Here is a 21,414-nt window from a genome sequence, read left to right as displayed (position 1 = left end):
GGTTCACCCCCGTGAGAAGGAAAGGAGAGGACACATTAAAAGACCCCTTTCCCCAGCCCAACCACAGACTGTCGGTCTGACACGGACAGGAGAAACCAAAAGAGACAGCGTTGAATTGGAGTAAAGCGCGTCCTCCGGTGCAGCAGCTATAAGAGGATTGCCGTATCCCAAGAACTGCAGCGCCGCGTGAAGTGTGTTTAGACGGGAAACATGTCATTGTCTGGGAAAGAAAATAGCTCTACCCCTCATGCCAATTACGTGGGACCATACCGCTTAGAAAAGACCCTCGGGAAAGGACAGACAGGTTTGTGCTTTCATTCATTCAGACATTCAAATTGTTTCTTGCATTGCGTTATAATCTCCATGTAAGAGATCAGCATGTGTTGAGTTGGCTTATGTTGCGTGTTGTTCATGTGCACGATGGGATGGACAGGTGGGATGCATTTCTCTCATTGATTTTGTTTCTGTGTTCAGTAACAAATCGTATCTGCAACCTTCAGCTCGGGTGTGTTGCAGCACTGGGATCTGCGTGCTTATGAACTTGTCTTACACACTTGAGTTTGACATGCATTGATGCATAAATGCCAATAACTACCTGCCCAATAGCTTAAACTTTTCTAAGAATAACTGTCGGCAGGGTATCTCCACGATCCACATATTTTCATTATGAAAATGGCCTGCGGTCATAAGGGTTTACAGGTGTATGATGCCATACCTGAAAGTGATCAATTCATTAAATTACTATTCTCTGCGTTTGTCGTTAGATATTAATAATTAACAAATTCATAAAGTAGAAACCCTGCATAGTTATATTACATATATCTGCATACTTATTTGATATTTTCTTTAAATGTTTCATATTGATGTTATTTATAGGCTATGTAACATTTATTTATTCTATTGTAAAAAATAAATAAATGTTTTTGTATAAAATTCTGCATAAAATATGACTGTGCATGTGTGCGGCAGCAGGAACCACCAAATCACTGCAAGGAGAAAGTGATGCAACACTTTATCGCTTTTTCTGCCCAAATATTACAATTGCGTTTGTTTTCTTCTAACCTCTCCAGCAGAAGATGCTTTGTGCATGTGTTTGGGTACATGTTTGTGTGGATAGGAGCTGGAATTAGATGATTGCTGGTATTTTATTATAGTCAAGATCCAATTTGAATAATGATGGTTTGATCAGTTGTGTTTTCTTAGTTGTTCTGCCATTATGAGTTATCTGTTTTCTGATAATTAAGATTATGCAATCAGCTCAAAGTTCAGATCCTTTGTGTTTCATTGCGTTTATTCCTGTCACGTTTTTCAGTGACAACTTTAGCACTTTAATAATTGCACTTCATTAGATACAAAATACGGTTCCACTTTATTTCGATAGTCCACTTTAGACAATCTACTAACTATAAGTAACTTTGCAACTACATTGTCAACTAACTACATGTCAACTATGGTTAGGTGTTAGGGTTCGGGTTAGTGGAATAAGTTGGCTTGTAGTTGCCAAGTTACTTATAGTCAGTAGTATCTTTTGGGGAGCATTAAAATAAAGAATTAACAGATATTAAAGGATAATTCCGGTATTTAACACCTTGAGTCTATATTGTAGTTTGTTTTGGATGAACAACATTTTTTGGATGGACAACATTTTTTTGACAATGGTTCCTCTCTCGAGTTTTTGACTATAAAAGAATTGGCCATGGACCCATTTAACATTGGAGTCAATGGCCATGTCCGAAAATGTCATTAAAACAGCCAATAATGTTCGTTTACAAAACTGTTAAACTCACCGAGTGATTAGTGATGTTAGTTGATGTTCCAGAAACAAAAAGTGTTGCGAAATACAGTTTCTGTTGTGTTTTATTCGTCATTTTGTAAAATCACATTGAATTCTGTTGAAGGACTGAGTGCTCGTTAATATAAATGCGCTACCGGAAACGGAAAGGAGGCTGTTCACATTTGGTCGATGTAATCTTTTTGCTCGCTTCCGTTTCTCATAAGGCTAGCGAGCAGAGCAACTGTGCTCCGGGAGAGTAAGCCAAATAAACAAACAAAACCTTCATTAATAGTTACTTGCAATATGAAGTTGAACTCGACTGTGACCGTGAGTGTCCCGCGAGACATAAACATCGGTTATCGCCATCAAGTGGTCGGGAGTGTGCTAACGCTTCAGATTCAAATATTGAGCGGAAGTTATGCGGTTGTGAAGTGTCTGAAAAAAATAGTTCCACTATAGCAAAATAAACGGATTGGAATCATATATTGCGACGATATATTGTTTATAATCATCAACGAACACCACTAATCACTCGGTGAGTTTAACAGTTTTGTAAACAAACATTATTGGCTGTTTTAATGACATTTTCGGACATGCCCATTGACTCCAATGTTAAATGGGTCCATGGCCAATTCTATTATAGTCAAAAACTCGAGAGAGGAACCATTGTCAAAAAAATATTGTCCACCACTCCACAAAAGTGTGACTCTCTGTGGTCACTAAATATCCCAGGATGTCCTTCGATAAAGAGTAGGGGTGTAACCCCAGCATCCTGGCCAAATTTGCCCAGTGGCCTCTGTCCATCATGGCCTCCTAATCATCCTCCTATATATACTAATTGGCTTCATCACGGTCTCCTCTCCACCAGTAAGCTGGTGTGTGGTGGGCGTTCTGGCGCAATATGGCTGCCGTCGCATCATCCAGGTGGATGCTGCACATTGGTGGTGGTCGAGGAGATTCCCCCCTTCTATGTAAAGCGCTTTGAGTGTCCAGAAAGGCGCTATATAAATGTAATGAATTATTATTTATTATTATTAAAACAAACTACAATATAGACTCAAGGTGTTAAATACCGGAATTATCCTTTAAGCAGACAGTCTACTAATACTCAGTTAGTTGACATGTAGTTGCACAGTTACTTATACTTCTGACTCTGTGGTCGACTTCATACATCCACTAAAAAAATCAAGTTGATTGAAAGACATTAGAAATGATATTTTGTTATGTTGTGTAGAACTTTTAAAGTGTCCGACGGCCCTCTGTAAACCGAAATTGAAATCCTAGACGACAGTTTAAATATGTAATGCGTGCAAAGCCTCCAGGATTCAGTTTGTTCTTCATAGATCACAGTATATGCCAACTCGCGCTTCCCTTTGTGTTAGTGTGCATGTCTACCACCTGTCTGCCTAATCAGATCAGCGTGACACACACATTCGCCATGCCTCGAATGCGACTGACTCACTGCTTTTCCCCTTGTGGATGTTCAACGGCAATGTTTAGTCCTGCTTAGCTCACTTTCCAGGTATCAAGCAAGAGTTTGAAGACAAATGGCCAGTGAGTGTGAGCTTGTGGATGCGAGCTCTGTCTGTGATAGATCTGTTATTTATAGTGTAAAGCGGAAGGCCCGGGCTGATCTAGGCGTCCTGTGCAATGCCATATCCATTATGTGATTAGGATCCGACACAAACACACTTGTGTTTGTAATCCCTCATGGTAAGTCTCTGGCTCACACAGGCTTTCACGTGGACCGGGCACTCGCAGGACCGCGCGTGCCGCTCACGAACCGAGGGAGGGAGAAAAAGGAATAACGCTGGGTTTTTGGCTATAGCCTTGAAGTGAGAACGAGTGAATTGTCTCGTTTCTTGTTGCTAGGGAGTTCCACAGTCTGGGTTAAAAATGCAGTTTTAAGGTTGTGCTGGTGGTTTATTTTAACTGCAGCTTCTAATCTCATAAACGCACGGTATAATTTCATATCTGTTGCTGTTGTGAAATGACTGGGGGTGGAATCATGTGATTTGCTGAAATGATGCAGTCTCCATTACAAGTTTTATATTTCCACTTCCCTATGATCTAACACAGGATGATTGCTGGATGTTTATGGAAGAGGCAGTTGCCCAGTTTGTGCCTCACCGGATAGCAAACCTAAAAGTACTCAGACTGTGTCTCTGAACATTTTTAATCATTCAGAATGTTGTAAATATCTTGTAAAATATTAATTTTAATGTATTATCTAGGTACATTTAATTAAATATTTGATCTAATTTGCAATATTTTATGTATATACATTTTTTTTTAAATTTGTGAACATATTAATATGTTTTTTTTACTAGGGATGCACGATATATCGGCCACCATATCGGTATCGGCCGATGTTCGGTTTTAATGTTATCGTTATCAGCCCGATGAGAAAATTTGGACAATATATTAAAAGCCGATAAATAATGTATTATTTCCTTCAGCTGAGACTCTTCAGATGCGCAACTGTTCATCATGATGGTTTTGAATTGCTTGAAATATTAATAAAATATATAAAAAATGCTTAGGTTATTGTCCTTGAGCGAGTGACTCTAGTTTTTCAGGATATTGGTATTGTGTTGTTGTTATTTTAGGACAAAATGGGTTGCCATGTTTTGGTCACAAATGGGATGACAACTTTTTGGCGTCGTTGCTGGATTTTTAATGGTTTCCACATTAGCTAGCCACAATAAAACAATCAAGATGTTTGTTTTCCTTATCAATGCACTTTTAATTTAGCTTTTAATGTCCTTTGTTTGTATTTATTTTGAATGGCAATCTAACAATTATTTACATGCATGGTCGAATTATTTCCAGCTCAAGTTGTTGTAAACAGACCAGATTTTTTTTCTCATTGTGACTGTTGATGAGAAAAGTTAAGGAAAAATCTAATTTCATATAATTTCCAATCATCAATATATTTTAAGCACTTTTCCCCCATTATTTGGAATGGCACACTGAATGTCTGGAACACTGTCTATTCAGTCTAGTCTAGTGTGCTTAAGTTATGCAGTTTGACATGTCAAAATACTGTGTCACTCTTTGAATCGATGTCACACCATATTATGTTTTATGTACTTGGGTCTTTAGACTCCTCTCAGATTGGAACAAGTCTTGCTTGTTAGCCTTGTTGCCGTTAGCAAAGTCTGCTAGTCAGGCTTTTGACTAATGTGAGACATTACGCCCCGGCCTCAACCAGCCGAAGGCTGCAAGATGGACAACATGAGACATTTGGGTCTGTTATTATGAAGGTTGTAACAGTTTTCTTATGAATTACATTCTGAATCTCCAAAGGAGTTAAGCAAACCTCAAGCATGTTGGTTGTTGTCGTTGCTGCTTTGCTTTTTTCCTGCAGTTTTAAAGTTTTTTTTTTTTTTTTTTTAGATTAGATTTTCAGAATATTTTTGGGCTTTGACCACTTCTTTTTACACAAAAAGTTAAGTAAAAGTTTTGGATATATATTTTGTTATGTATTATAATAGTATTTTCTCATTATTTGACCTTCCATTGTTACGTATTCCGGTTTATGTGTGATAATCAGCTGTTTAATTTTTTTAAATTTTTTTTGTAGCTGGGTCTCATCTGTGTTGCTGCTAAGTTTGAGTGGTTTGTTTACCAGTCTTAAGTGGTGGTGTGTGCAAGCGGGTTACGAACACATGCGAGTGTGTGTACGCATATTATAAAAAAATATAATATGCGCGTTATAATGAGACAGTTGGTATATTTAGGGCTGGCTTTGTTCAAAATATAATGCTGCTCACATGTACAGTACACAGCCTACTACTACTGTTATTATTATACAATTTTAAAATGTAAACTTACATTTTTGTTCAAAACGAACACGTCATTACATTGTCGATCCTTCTTCCAAAACATATTTTTGTCTTACCCTGATTTCCTATGGTAAGCCCATGTTTGTATTTGAGACCTGATGGAATGGTTTTTGTGGGAAATTGCCTACACGCCGTCACTCGCCCGTGCATGTCTCGTCATATAGAGAAAACTTGCTCCGCCCACTGTGATGCATGTGTTTTGTGGGAGGGCATAGGTTAGTTGTCGCAATGAGCAACAATGCTGGCAAAAAGACAACACGACCGAACTCGTAATAAAACATGAATCAACATTGGCTTGGGTTTTCAGAGATGGCGAGAACTGAGAGATTTGAAATGTTGTAAAAGCGAGTTTTAATTATTGTACAGATACTTTAGCTCTCTATCAGAGTTCATTGAAAAGCATTATCTATTGTGAAGGGTCATTTCATTATGGTTGTTGAAGCGCTGTTTAAATACAGTTACTCGAGTAGTGTAATTCGACCTAGGACGGTGACGCAAAACAAAACGTTGCGCTTTTCTAAGCGTGTAAAATGGATAACTATATTGTATGGCGGAATACCATAGCAAGTGCTTGGGAGCACTTCGACTTGGCGCAGTAATAGGGATTAGTAAATAGTAAAAGCGATTGTAAGTTTTACATGCTTAGAAAAGCGCAACGTTTTGTTTTGCGTCACCGTCCTAGGTCAAATTACACTACTCGAGTAACTGTATTTAAATAGGGAAAACGTGGAGGTGTTTGGTAGCTTCTCTGCTTGGCCCCTATTGAATGAACTGGGCTAAGCTAAGTGCTAACAAAGTGTCGCGGCGCGCCAGAGCGATTAAGTGCACGCACTGAGACGAGAGAGGTATGTATCAACTCGTCATAGTTTAATATGAAAAAACGGTGGAGTATCCCTTTAAACAATCACAACCTCTCCACCAAATGTGCTCTTGTGCCTATTGATGCAAATTTGCAGATGCCAAAAAATAATTCCAGACCAGTAACACAAGCCCGTTTCTGTGTGAGAATGAGTGTGTGCATGTTGCCCGTGGCATGATTGTGTAGAGGTGAACATTCAACTGAGATCTCACACAGCGGATTGCCTCATTGTTTTACCATCAACTGCAGAGAATGAGTGTAAACTGCCAACCGTATTGATGTTTTTGTCAATGGTGTTGGCCGCGTTATTCTAAATGATAGTGTTGAGTGAGAACCGTTTGTCAAGATGTTCATCATTTATGCAGTGCCTGTTATAGCTGTTAAAACATCAGCTCACCTAAAAATGAAAACGCAGCTTTCCATCAATGAAAGTGGATAGGGACTGGAGCTGTCAAGCTCCAAAAAGCACCATAAAAGTGTCCATATGACTTGTGCACTATATTCCAGTTACGGCTCGTCAGAGGAGGCACAGCCTACACAACATTCTGAGGTAAAAATGGGAAAAGGGACTATTTAATAAAATGTCCAGCTATTAATTTCATGTCTTTGAGTGTGTATTTCTTGTTTGTAATTTCACTACTGTAACCTCTACCGATGTAGTTACAACCATTCGGAAAACTGTGAGTCTAATGGGACAGAGAAGGGGAGAGGGACGCAAAGACTTTTGCCTCCTTTGGTATTTTTTTTTTGTCAATTACCATTTAGTATTTTAATTTCAGCAGTTAAGAGTGTTGAGAAAAAATCGGACTGTCGGCCGTCAGTCTCGTCCTGCTCGCCGTTCTCCTGCGGCCGTCAGTCTCGTCCCGCTCGCCGTTCTCCCGCGGCCGTCAGTCTCGTCCCGCTCGCCGTTCTCCCGCAGCCGTCAGTCTCGTCCCGCTCGCCGTTCTCCCTCGGCCGTCAGTCTCGTCCTGCTCGCCGTTCTCCCGCGGTCGTCAGTCTCGTCCCGCTCGCCGTTCTCCGTCAGTCTCGTCCCGCTCAGTCTCGTCCCGCTCAGTCTCGTCCCGCCTTCAGTCTCGTCCCGCTCGCCGTTCTCCTTCAGTCTCGTCCCGCTCGCCGTTCTCCTTCAGTCTCGTCCCGCTCAGTCTCGTCCCGCTCGCCGCAGTAAACATGAGGAACGCCGACTGTAGAACACAAAGCCGAATCCTGGACATTTTGAGCGACATCAAAATACCGGGGAGGCTCACTAGTAGCCTAGCCTTGTTGTTTAGCTGCGCTCTTACCGGTAGGCGTGGCCTCGTAGTGCAGCGAAGCAAGTGCATTCTGGGAGTTGTTGTCTTTCATCCCCATAAGCCAAAAATACATTTTCTGGCTTTTCTCAGTCTAGAAGACTCCAAATTCAAAAATTATTTCACATTTCGTCTACATAAATGACCCATTTTAAATACACATTCATCTTTCCAGAGGTGAAGTATCCCTTTAACTGCAAAAAAGAAAAAAAACACTTCATAGTGTGCATCCTTCATTGCAAGTCAGTTGTGTGTATCACTGAATAAATAAATTCATACAGGGTTCGAATGAGTAGATGATTTATGAATTTTAGGTGCACTGTCTCTTTAAATGTACTTTTGGCTTTATGCAGTAGGGTTTGTTGGGCAGGTTTTATTGAGCTCTGTTTGAGGTGTAACCCAGCGTATCGGCGGCTGCTGTTTTGTCGTCAGGTTTTTGACAAGTGGAAAAGCCCTGAAATTGTCACAGGATGATGGGGCTGCTACGCTCAATTTTCCTTCAATTCCAAACACTATAAGAGATTTTCTGTTTTCTTGGTCTCCCGTCGACTGTTACACTGATACACATCTGTGCTGTCTGTCTGTTTACATGCACAACACACTGCCAAGTGAACTTAATAAACAACATAATCAGGCTCACTGTGTGCCATTTAACTAGTTGTTGTGGAATTGTGTAATTTTGATTGATTTGGAAACATAACCTTAGATGCGCAGACATACTTTTGCAGCCATTCAACATTAAACGTTCCCCATATACATCCACTACTGTTCAAAAGTTTGTGGTCAGTAGGATTTAAAAACAAATAAATAAAATTAATGCTTTTTTTTTCACACCAGCAAGGATTCATTAAATTGAGCAAAAGTAACAGAAAGATTTATATTTCAAATACATGCTGTTTTTTCCCCAACGTTTTCCACAGAAATATTAAGCAGCACAACTGTTTTCAACATTGACAAGATTATTGAGCAGAAAATCATCATATTACACTGATTTCTGAAGGATCATGTGACACCGAAGACTGGAGTAATGATGTTGAAAAGTCAGCTTTGATGATAAGATTTCAACTTAATATGAAAAAATATACACCCTTAGTGAACATAAGAGACTTCTTTTAAAATCATTTAAAAAAATCTTAGTGTATAGCTGCAATTCTTTCATTTAAAGTCTCCTTGCAGTGAAAATCAAGCTTTTAATGTTGTTTATGTGTCTATGTGATGTTTTTAATCTGATTTAAGACAAACCATGTGTAAATTCATAAGTCGACAGCATTTTCTCCTTAAAATATCTTGAATGTAACTCGACACCCTTGTCTCATTTAGTATACGCGGTTCTATGAATATGCAAATGAGCCCCGCCTTCACTCACTCACTCAGAGATCCACTGGTTGGCGATCACACGTTGATCTGATTGGTTACAAGGTAGTGTGTGACGTCAGAAACACCAGCGATTTCAAACCGTGTTTTTGAGACTGTCTTTGGTTCACTGCAGTTTTAAGCAGAAAATACTCAGCAATGCTGTCCACTTATGAATTCATCCCTGTAGTCAATAATAATATCCCTTAAAACTCACCAAAATTACATGTTTTTCAAGGGAAAAACATGTAATATGTCATTTTTGTGAGTTTTAAGCAATTATTATTATTGACTACAGGGGGACTTTATATCACTAAATCAATCACTTCACTAATTAATACATTTTTAACAGTTTCATATAAAAATTAACAAAACCGTAATGGAAATGATTGGATGTGATGAAGATTATAGCTAATTTAGAAAAATTAAGATGGATACATCTAAAAGATGAATGGTTTGAGAGTTTATTGCATATTCAAGTGTATCTTTAGGCAACACAAAGTACATTTAGCAAGACTTATGTAGAGCAGTTGCTTGAACAACATGCACTGATGATGAGTAACACACACTGCCACCGTTTGGTGACATCACTATCTCTCGTTAATGTGTGACATGGGTTGCCATGGCAACATACGCAAAGGCGGACAGCACACTCATGTGTTTTGTGTTGTGAGTATGTGAGTCTCATATTTGTCTCCAGTTTGCATATATGAGTGCGTATAGACACACAGTCCTCTCGCAGGATCACCCTTAACCGGCCGGAATAGAGCGATTCACTGAGGTTTTTAATAATTTCATACATGGCGATTAAATCTCACTGGCCACTAATGGGATTCTCTCAGTAGGGTGCGCGGACCTCTCCCACATAATAACATTCAATTACTACAAAGTTTCTCTCTCGCTCCTCTCTTCTACATCACCTCCTGTATCTTCAGGACTAGATTTGTGTGCTTGCATTTTTGGGGTGGTTTTAATTGCGTACTTATTTTGTATCCCCTTACCAGTGTTGCCAAGTCCGCAGATTTCCCACTGAAATGGGCTACTTTTAAAGGAGAACTCCGGGCAATTTTTTTATTTGTGTTTTTTAAATGTACTTATTTATCGTACAAAATAATGTCCCAAATAATTTCACCACAAAACTAAAAGAAAAACTTTTTTTTTTTTTTTTTTTTTTTTTTTTTTTTTTTTTACTGCGTTGAGAAAGTGAAATCAATACATGGATTTATTGTTTTGGGTTTCAGTTTATTGCCTGACCAGCACTGTAACAGCATCCAGGTGTTTATTTCATTAATTAAATAAAATGTGATTTTTTTTTACATTACGGTAATGAGGAGTTTTTTGCATTATGGTAATGAGGAAAGGGTGGGGGGGGGGGGATTTACTGTTTTATGCTAATTGTCATGAAAGACACAATGCATATAAATCTTAATGATTTTAATAATATATAATCTATTAAATCAAATATCATTTTTGACATTACGGTAATGAGTTTTTGTTTTTGTTTTTTTTGCATTATGGTAATGAGGAATGTGGGAAAATTTTCTGTTTAATGCTAATTGTCATGAAAGTCACAATGCAAAAAATAAATAAAAAAATCTTAATGATCCTAAAAATAAGTAAAATATAATTTCTTATTCCTTTCTTTTGATTTTGGGATAAAATATGATGTGTTCTTGCTTTGTGAGTTTCGCCCAGCTAGTTAGCAATTTTATCCGACGCACTCCTCAATGACAACAACATGACAGAAAACAAGAAAGTGTTTTAAACGTGTGCATACGACGGGGCTTTACTGGCTATTAGACGGACCAGCCTTGTTAAATGAGAACACACTACCGTCGGTGTTAATGGCACATTCTCACACACACACACACTTCAGTGACTCATCCTCTTCAAATTGCACAGCATCCCGACCATAAAACACATCCAACAGCTTAAATGTTTACTTTGCATCTTTGTGTAAAAAGGGCCATTTAGGGCCAAAATTGCCTTAGCAGAGAACATCTAATGGCTGTTTTTATGTAAATGCAGTGATTGCATGTGAAATGTTCTCTCAGTTAGCAATTTTGCTATAAATTACATAGAAGTTTGGAAAATAGAGATTGCAGTAATTTTATGTTATTTAGGTTGTATTTGTTGAAAGACTTCCAAATGTATCTTTAAACAGCTGTAAACTGAATCATCATGTCTTCACAGTTTTACGGTATCAATAAAATGTCTGATTTTGTGTTGCTATACAGCACTGGTCTACAGGAAGGCTTTTTACAATTATTATGTTTCAGAAAAAAAACATGAGTTTCCTATAATGTATTAATGTTAAAATTCAGTTCAGGATTGTGACCTGTTCACACTCAAATCTGATATTGGCCAAATTAAAAGAAATAATGTGAAAAGCCAAAGTAAACAAAAAAAATCACATCTGATTCTGAGCAATAAATCAGAATTGAGCGCTAAGGCTTCCAGCATGAACGTTTGTGTGTGTGTGTGTGTATACACTGAACACAATTATAAACCCAACACTTTTGTTTTTGCCCACATTTTTCATGAGCTGAACTCAAAGATCTAACACTTTTTATATTCAAGTTCAATTCCTTTTATTGTCATTGCATATAAAATACAAAGACATTATTTAGCAAACCTTACGATGCATCCACGCATAACAACACAACAACAATAATTAAGACACCATAAATGCAACGCACTACAATACAGAAACTTGATAGATTCATGTAATAATATTGCACATTGTGTTTCACAAAGTGACCTTAACTGTAATGTATAATTGGTGTAATTATAATTTTTCAAGGTGTAGTCAAAAGTTCTCTTACAGCTCTGGGGTAAAAGCTATTCTTAAAGGATAATTCCGGTATTTAACACTTTGAGTGTATTTTGTAGTTTGTTTTGGATGAACAAGAGTGGTGGACAAATACATTTTGACAATGGTTCCTGTCTCGACTTTTTGACTATTTTAGAATTGCCCATGACCGCTTTATAATGGGAGTCTATGGCCGTGCACAAACATGTCCTTAAAAACAAATATATCGGCGCAATGTATGATTTCAATCCTTTTATTTTTCTATAGTGGAACTATTTTTTCAGATACCTCACAACCGCATATAAACTTCCGCTTGATATTTGAGTCTGAAGCGTTGGGTTCGAAACACGATGTTTGAAACGGTATCCTCGACCGTCAAAATCAAAATCCAGCGGGTTCCTCCAGAATCCACCTTTCATAATCCATAATGATTTTTTTATTTTTTTATTTCTCTAACTTACTCCGGGAACACAGTTGCTCTGCTCACGCTAGCCTTCTGAGAGACAGAGAACCGAGCCAAACGGCTACAACCAAATGTAAACAGCCACACTTTCCGTGTCCGGTAGCGCAGCAATATCAACGAGCAATGAGTCCTCCAACGGAAATCAATGGGATTTCACAAAATGCCAAATAAAACACGACAGAAACTGTATTTCGCTACGCTACTTGTTTTAGAACATCAACGAACTCCACTAACCACTCGGTGAGTTGCACAGTTTTGAAAACGAACGTTAAGGGTTGTGTTAAGGACATGTTTGTGCAGCGGTCATGGGCAATTCTAAAATGGTCAAAATTTCTCTTGTTCATCCAAAACAAACAACAAAATACACTCAGTGTTAAATACCGGAATTATCCTTTAGATCTATTAGTCTGTGATGCAATAGACCAAAAAACGCCTACCAGAGGGCAACTGGACAAACGGATGATGTCCAAGGTGGGATGGGTGACGGGTCTTTGATATGTACATGAGGCCTATTTCCTACAAATATTCTTCACAAATCTGTCTAAATCTGTGTTAGTGAGCACTTCTCCTTTGCCGGGATCATCCATCCACCGCACAGGTCTGGGATATCGAGATGCTGATTAGACAGTATGATTACGGTATTGCATGTTTATTTTGTGTACATAGAAAAAGTCTTAGATCTTTGAGTTCAGCTCATGAAAAATGGGGGCAAAAACAAAAGTGTTTTTTCAAACAAAAGTTTTGTTCAGAGTATGTATGGATAATTTATTTTATGGTCAAATATGAGTCGGATTTTCAGGTTGTGTGTCTTTTAGTAAGCATGTCTGTACATGGTGTTAAGAGTTTACATTATTTTACTGACATTTAAACTAAAGTGGAAAACACCTCAAAGTGCATGAAAGTAACCGAGCGCTATTAAGAGCTCTTCACCCTTCGACCCTTGAAGCATAATTTTGGTCAAATGCTTTGTGTCTCAACAGTTACCATTCTGACTCACCATATTTGATTTTTCATGTACTTTTTTTATTCCACTCCTCTGTTGGTTTAACGGTCAAGACCTCTGCTGTACAAACTGCCAGCAGTGAATATTCTTCCATAAATCACAGAATAAATGTCACCTTCGTGATGGGTCTTTAATGGACTCTGAGGGGTGGACAGCACTGAACTTTCCCTCTCGTACTGAAAAAACTTGCTCTATAAATGTAATAAGATCATGTTGGACTATTTCTGTTGAGTTAGTAAGGTTTTACTAACAGGCATTTCCACCTCCGAAAGCAAGATAACAAGATGCTTTTCGTGTGTGTGCTCTGAGGCACAAGTAGTTTATTATATACGAAAAATTACCCAGAGAGGCTTTAACTATATTTCTATACTTATTATATATATTAATAGTGATATTTGGCTCCAGTTTATCAGGAAGCGACTGCTTTTCTTTTCGCTGGATGGAAACGTGCTTTATACGCAAATGTTTTATGCGTTATTCCAAGTTAAATTGGCAACTTTGTATGGAAACCATAGATCTACTTAAAATAAACTCTTATACATGTTCAAAAATAGCCGTTTTATCCTACATGGAGCGGGTCCAGCTGTGTCATGTTTACTTTACTAGCCATCATGTTTTTTGGCACATTTTGGCACATTTTTACCTCAGACTTTTGCAAAGCCTTGAAGACATTTCTAAAATATAATTTCCAATAAGACCAGAGAAATTCACAATGGAAACATTGAAATGGAAAGTAACCCACCTGTGTCCACACAGTCATTAATATGGTCCCTGAGGACGGCTGAGATTTATTGCGAAGGGCTGAGAGTTTTAATCGACTGGCCCCGTCCTCAGATCCTGGTAATCACCTTCCCTCTCATAAACCCCCACGAGTGCTCTCGCCGGCCTTTACTGCTCCACGCTCCTCGCAGCAACACGTACACCTGCCGTACAAGCCAAGCGCTGCTACAGAACACAAAGAAGGACATATTGCACATATTGACGTATTTCTGTCTGTCATAAATAACTTAAACGATTACGGCAACATTCAGGAATCTGTTTAGTAGTGAGGACTTCCCTCACATTTTTGTAGAGGCTGGATACATTGCAAAAAACAAACCAAAAAGATTATTGGAGTACGTTTTGTAAAAAAAATGTGTGCTATATTTAAGAAAAATTTGTAATTTATATATAAAATATTTATATGTATATTTATATACAGTATATACATGCAAATATTTCTTAAATGTATACATGCATGTGTGTGTATTTATATACAATAATTTTACACTGTAAAAAATTACATCCCCAAGTCAAAATATTCTAGTGACTGGTCACATCTAAATTTTTCAATTAGTCTGACATATTATTTCTCATTGAGCCAATGTTAACAGACTATTGCAACAATTAATTCAATTTATTTTACAGAATTTCACTTGGGCCAATTTAAAAATTTAGATGTGACCAGTCACTAGAATATTTTGACTTGGAGAGGTAAATTTTTTTTTTACAGTGTACACAACACACACATATTATGTGTAAACACTTTTATTTGGGATGCGATTAATCGTGATTAATCTTTGCCCAGAACTAAAAAAAATAATACTATTTTAGGTTTTTCTGCTTCAAAATTTCATGTTTAATTCAGTGTTACCTGCCATTTCCTTATAATTATTTGTGAAATTTACAAGGAATTTGACAATTGTTTCAAAGTAAATCCTATCGCCCACTGTATAACCTCATTGGTAAAGATTCTTGCCCTACCAAACTATAAATCAAATTTATATTGGCTGTGATTTGTTGCTTCACACATAATTTCACTTTCACTGAGGACTGAAAAGTAAGCAGACACTGGAAACTTGTTTTGTAGTGTTATAGTTAAAGCCCCCCTGTAGTCAATACTTGTATCCCTTAAAACTCACTTTCCCTTGGAAAAACAATCTTCATACCTTAAAATAGTTTGAACTCGACACCTTTACCTCATTTATTATACGTGGATTCATGAATATGCAAATTAGCCCCGCCTCCACTCACTCACACCAGCTCAGAGATCCACTCGTTAACTATCACACGTTAACCTGATTGGTTTCAAGGTTAGTAACACGTTAACCTGATTGGTTTCAAGGTTAGTAACACGTAAACCTGATTGGTTTCAAGGTTAGTAACACGTTAACCTGATTGGTTTCAAGGTTAGTAACACGTTAACCTGATTGGTTTCAAGGTTAGTAACACGTAAACCTGATTGGTTTCAAGGTTAGTAACACGTTGACCTGTTGGTTACAAGGTTAGTAACACGTTAACCTGAGTGGTTTTTAAGGTTAGTAACACGTTAACCTGAGTGGTTTCAAGGTTAGTAACACATAAACCTGATTGGTTTCAAGGTTAGTAACACGTTAACCTGAGTGGTTTCAAGGTTAGTAACACGTAAACCTGATTGGTTTCAAGGTTAGTAACACGTTAACCTGAGTGGTTTTTAAGGTTAGTAACACGTTAACCTGAGTGGTTTCAAGGTTAGTAACACATAAACCTGATTGGTTTCAAGGTTAGTAACACGTTAACCTGAGTGGTTTCAAGGTTAGTAACACGTAAACCTGATTGGTTTCAAGGTTAGTAACACGTAAACCTGATTGGTTTCAATGTTAGTAACACGTTAACCTGATTGGTTTCAAGGTTAGTAACACGTTGACCTGTTGGTTACAAGGTTAGTAACACGTTAACCTGAGTGGTTTTTAAGGTTAGTAACACGTTAACCTGAGTGGTTTTTAAGGTTAGTAACACGTTAACCTGAGTGGTTTCAAGGTTAGTAACACGTTAACCTGATTGGTTTCAAGGTTAGTAACACGTTGACCTGATTGGTTTCAAGGTTAGTAACACGTTGACCTGTTGGTTACAAGGTTAGTAACACGTTAACCTGAGTGGTTTTTAAGGTTAGTAACACGTTAACCTGAGTGGTTTCAAGGTTAGTAACACATAAACCTGATTGGTTTCAAGGTTAGTAACACGTTAACCTGAGTGGTTTCAAGGTTAGTAACACGTAAACCTGATTGGTTTCAAGGTTAGTAACACGTAAACCTGATTGGTTTCAATGTTAGTAACACGTTAACCTGATTGGTTTCAAGGTTAGTAACACGTTGACCTGTTGGTTACAAGGTTAGTAACACGTTAACCTGAGTGGTTTTTAAGGTTAGTAACACGTTAACCTGAGTGGTTTTTAAGGTTAGTAACACGTTAACCTGAGTGGTTTCAAGGTTAGTAACACGTTAACCTGATTGGTTTCAAGGTTAGTAACCCGTTGACCTGATTGGTTTCAAGGTTAGTAACACGTTGACCTGTTGGTTACAAGGTTAGTAACACGTTAACCTGAGTGGTTTCAAGGTTAGTAACACGTTAACCTGATTGGTTACAAGGTTAGTAACACGTTAACCTGATTGGTTTCTGAATAGGCCAATTTGCTTATTCAATAATCTGAATCAGCCATGAAAAATCAGCGTTAAGACTGAGAGCAGCTAATGAGCTTCTGCTAACCGTGACGCTAACTAGACTCACCTCCTGTTTTCCACCCCTCAGATGAGTTGAAGAGCTTATGTCACCACAGAAATATTGAGAGGCAGCGATGCAAAAATTCTCTTTGAAATGGAGACTAAACCCCTCGTTCCTCTCCAGCCCGAGGGCGCGTATACCCTCACATGCTCCGTGAAAGCTAAGCGCGTCAATATCCTTTGCTCATAGTCAACCAGAGGGAAGCCAAGCGGCTTCAAAGCTCAATGCGTTTGCCTCCTGATAAAGAAAGATTCGGATGCTTTTACAATCGTTACTCAGCACAGTTCACACTTGCCTGCTGATTTGAGCCGGTAGTCAAGAGCGAGTCAAATGAAGTTCTGAGGTGAAAACTGCTGCAATGTTATTGGGAATACTGAACTTGTTACTGTACATTGCTGCCATACCTGTTAACTGTCACTGGGCCCATATATTCATTACATATTTAAATAGTAATATCCTATACTAAACCTAAACTAATCTTGACAAACTATATATTTTGAAAGCTTATATTCTATAGTTTTCATATTTGGTGATTTTCAAAATAAATTACAGAGAAGCTGTAATTTATCAATTTGCAACAAGAATATGTTCATACTCCTAAGGCGTGTTCAGACCTTTATTTTGAAATAGTGATGAACATGAAAAATCATGAAAGAATGGTAGAAACCTCAGTTTGTTTTCATGCCAAGAGTTCAAAAGATAACATTTATTCAATTTTTTTTAGAAAAAAAGGTCTGATTATGTTTTAAATATAAAGAAAAAACACATATGTAAATGGAGGCGCCCTTATATGGGCAGTAATGGAGTCTAGTGGAAAAGGGTGGTACTGCGCCCAAACGCAATCTCACTGAAAGCTCATTTTTTGAGATATCAACCTAATATTTGAAACACAACTTGTTCAGATTTTTCGCTTTGATTTTTTTTGCAGTTTTAGAGTCCACCAGGTTTTGAAAAAATATATTTTATATAAAATATGAATAATAAAAAATTTTATATTGAACATTTTCATAAACTCAAACCTCTATAACTTTTTTTCTGTTTCACTTTCTTAATTTATTTCACTTCTACAAAAATCTGCCATATGTCTTCTTTAAAACAAGACCAATCTTACATCTATATTCCAAACCATTCTTGAATTACAAACATTTAAGTTCGGCATGTGCATTTTCATATCTATTAAAAAAGGGGGATGACAGTTAACAGGTTAAAATTTGTTTTCCAAGTGTTCACTTATTGTTATATTGTAGGAATTCAGATTTTTATTACTTATAATATGAGTGCGAGTCGTAGTCTTTGTGGTTCTTCTCAACATGATTGGGAAGTTGGTGTGCTTTAAATAGAAGATGGGCCTGATGTGTGCAGATGCTGGAGATGTGTTTTACCTGTTGCTATGGTGACTGCTGTGCAAACACACACGTTTGTGGCGGCTTCGAGGAAAAAGCCATCTACCGTATATTACACGCGGTATATTCCCATTGGCATGACCTGTTTGACACAACTACCCAAAAGAAATGGTCCATTGACCATGCTGTATTTCCCATGATGTTCATTGGATTCATGTTGATTGATATAGAAATAAGAATTGTGGAAATGGTTTTAACGACAAAAACATTGGTAAAATCTTAGTAAGGCACAGCTAAGGGTAACGAATATCATCAAAAATGTAAAAAAAAAAGGTCAACAATGAATTTTTCAAAAGTCATGTGGTGTAAAACTGGAAATGATATCAGAGATGATATTTTATGACAAGGCAAAGTTAGTTTGGGTTGTAAAATGTCATGCGGTGTGACTCCCCAAAAACTGATATTTATAAAGTAATGCATCATTTTTGTAAAAAAACTAAATAAAAACATTAAGACATTAAAAAAAATACTCAAAAAAATGCTGGGTTGTTTTAACCCTTGTTTGGGTCAAATATGGACAACCCCAACCATTGTTTTAAACATTTTTATTAAAGGGGTGGTTGATTGCGATTTCACTTTTTTCATTTGAAATAGTGTGTAATGTTGCTGTTGGTGCGTGAACAGTATCTGCAAAGTTGGTGCGCTGAAAGTTCAACGTAAGCAGAGATAGCGTCTTTTAAAAATCAGGAAGTTTAATGGCTACAAAAACGACTCGAATGGGACTACAACGAGATACTTCCCAAGTTTTATACGCAACTAACCCATACATTTACATCAACCCTCCCTCCGGAATATGCAAAAAATGGGGCGTGGCCATTATAGTGGAGAGCTGTAGCCATGCCGTCTAAAGTGTGTTATTTTCACCCAGCTGTCATGTCTTCGGTGTTCGGGCTTCCTATGGACGATGTAGTTCGTCAACAATGGCTACAATTTCTGTTTTATTATGTTCCTGAAAAGTAATCGTAGCTCTCTGTGCTGCGCATTTTACGGAAGACAGCTTCCAGAATCTCCACGAATTCAATGCCGGATTAAACAAGAAACTGTTTCTAAAGCATGAAGCAGTTCCAACTTTAAACCCAGAGGCAGTCGTTGTTGGGCCACAACCTGTAAGTAAGACTTAATAATTTTAACTTTGCATGTATAATTTCAGACGTAACGTAATGTTTTAGTTTTATCAGGGACGTAAACAAATGCCAGCGCTCGCGTTATAGCCACTTAATTATGCTATTTCGTGTGTCTATGACAAACGCGTACAAACATTTTGAACCTGCAATTTGTAGTTATGTACTAATTTTGTAAATGTATTTTCCATGTATACTTTATGAAGTAATTTTTCGATTTGATGAAGAACGTAAACCAATGCCAAAGCTGTTTGTTTATAGTAGCCAGTTCGTTTGATGCTATTTTGTGTGTAAGACAAATGTGTGTTTAAAAAAAAAAAAATGTTATAAATGTTATATTGCACCCCATAAATACAATCATGCAAAGAAAAAAAGCAGTAAACCACCCCTTTAAAATTTTAAACCCACCAGAACTACACCAGACGTGAGTGACACGATATGATGCGACAAAAGATAATAAAACCTATTATAAACATTGATTCTGTCTACACTAGAACACGAGCAACAAATCCGTAAACTGCCCCCTACACTCTAAAAAATGCTGGGTTGTTTCAACCCAATTTTGGGTCAAATATGGACAAACCCAGTCGTTGGGTTAAATTTTTTAATTACATTTTTAACCCAACGTTTGGGTTTGTCAATATTTGACCCAAAATTGGGTTGAAACAACCCAGCATTTTTTCGATACGAAGGACAAATGCTTTGCAACGGGAACTTTTGTTGCGTCCAGCGTAAACTGCCGTTAGCTTTTGCTACGCGACGCGAGCGACTATGCAATGTAATGTCTTAGGTTTGTCCATATTTGACCCAAACACGGGTTAAAACAAGTGTATAATGATTAGAGATGTATTCAAGATAAAATAATTGTTTAACTTTTTACACCTTTTTATTAGACCGTTACTCCACAAAGCATTTTTACAGTCGTTTAAATTGAATCTTTTCTTGAAAATGGAATAAAAGTGTTTTTTCAAAACCACATGAAACCAACACAAATGAGTTAAGTGTGAAGCTCTCAGTGACTACGCTCTATTAGTCACCGGCTCGTACGGATGGACGCACGGTTTGACAGCCGATAAAGATTCTTTCATGTCCAGCTTTCAGAGCAAGCTCCAGATCTCTTGAACATGTATGATTCGGAGAGTTTCGTGGTCTGGCACGGCTGATATACCTCTGAGAGTTAAACTGCACATTCCTGCTCAGCCTTTGATGTGCAAGTCTCTGTGATTACTCGCCGTTTCTGGAAGAGAGAGAGGGAATGAGAGAGAATGACATATAGTGAAAACTCAATGACTGGCTTCTTCCATCCTCACTATCCTTAGAACAGACGCCCGCTTTCTTTCTTTCTTTCTTTCTTTCTTTCTTTCCTTCTTTCCTTCTTTCCTTCCTTCCTTCCTTCCTTCCTTCCTTCCTTCCTTCCTTCCTTCCTTTCTTTCTTTTTCTTTCTTCCTTCCTTTCTTTCTTTCCTTCCTTCCTTCCTTCCTTCCTTCCTTCCTTCCTTCCTTCCTTCCTTCCTTCCTTCCTTCCTTCCTTCCTTCCTTCCTTCCTTCCGTCCGTCCGTCCGTCCTTCCTTCCTTCCTTCCTTCCTTCCTTCCTTCCTTCCTTCCTTCCTTCCTTCCTTCCTTCCTTCCTTCCTTCCTTTTCTTTCTTTCTTTCTTTCTTTCTTTCTTTCTTTCTTTCTTTCTTTCCTTCCTTCCTTCCTTCCTTCCTTCCTTCCTTCCTTCCTTCCTTCCTTCCTTCCTTCCTTCCTTCCTTCCTTCCTTCCTTCCGTCCGTCCGTCCGTCCGTCCGTCCGTCCGTCCGTCCGTCCGTCCGTCCGTCCTTCCTTCCGTCCGTCCGTCCTTCCTTCCTTCCTTCCTTCCTTCCTTCCTTCCTTCCTTCCGTCCGTCCTTCCTTCCTTCCTTCCTTCCTTCCTTCCTTCCTTCCTTCCGTCCTTCCTTTCTTCCTTTCTTTCTTTCTTTCTTTCTTTCTTTCTTT

At 38.0% G+C, this 21,414-nt stretch overlaps 1 protein-coding gene across 9 annotated transcripts in view; it reads left to right on the top strand.

Moving 5' to 3' along the window:
* Window positions 1-21,414, top strand: part of brsk2a (BR serine/threonine kinase 2a) — a 221,701-nt gene that overhangs the window by 143 nt on the left and 200,144 nt on the right. For 8 of the 9 annotated variants that reach the window (XM_079604647.1, XM_079604644.1, XM_079604642.1 and 5 more), the window contains exon 1: window positions 1-304. This exon is cut by the window's left edge. In XM_079604647.1, the coding sequence (XP_079460773.1) occupies window positions 211-304 (94 nt within the window). In that variant the 5' untranslated portion in view covers window positions 1-210. Of the gene's footprint in view, window positions 305-3,414; window positions 3,488-21,414 lie in introns of those variants that run through there. The other variant, XM_079604643.1, reaches the window with a different exon arrangement.

This window comes from Phoxinus phoxinus, assembly GCF_949152265.1.
Source record: "Phoxinus phoxinus genome assembly, chromosome: 25".
In the NCBI taxonomy this organism is placed as follows: domain Eukaryota; kingdom Metazoa; phylum Chordata; class Actinopteri; order Cypriniformes; family Leuciscidae; genus Phoxinus; species Phoxinus phoxinus.
This window is presented reverse-complemented; position numbering and strand designations above follow the sequence as displayed.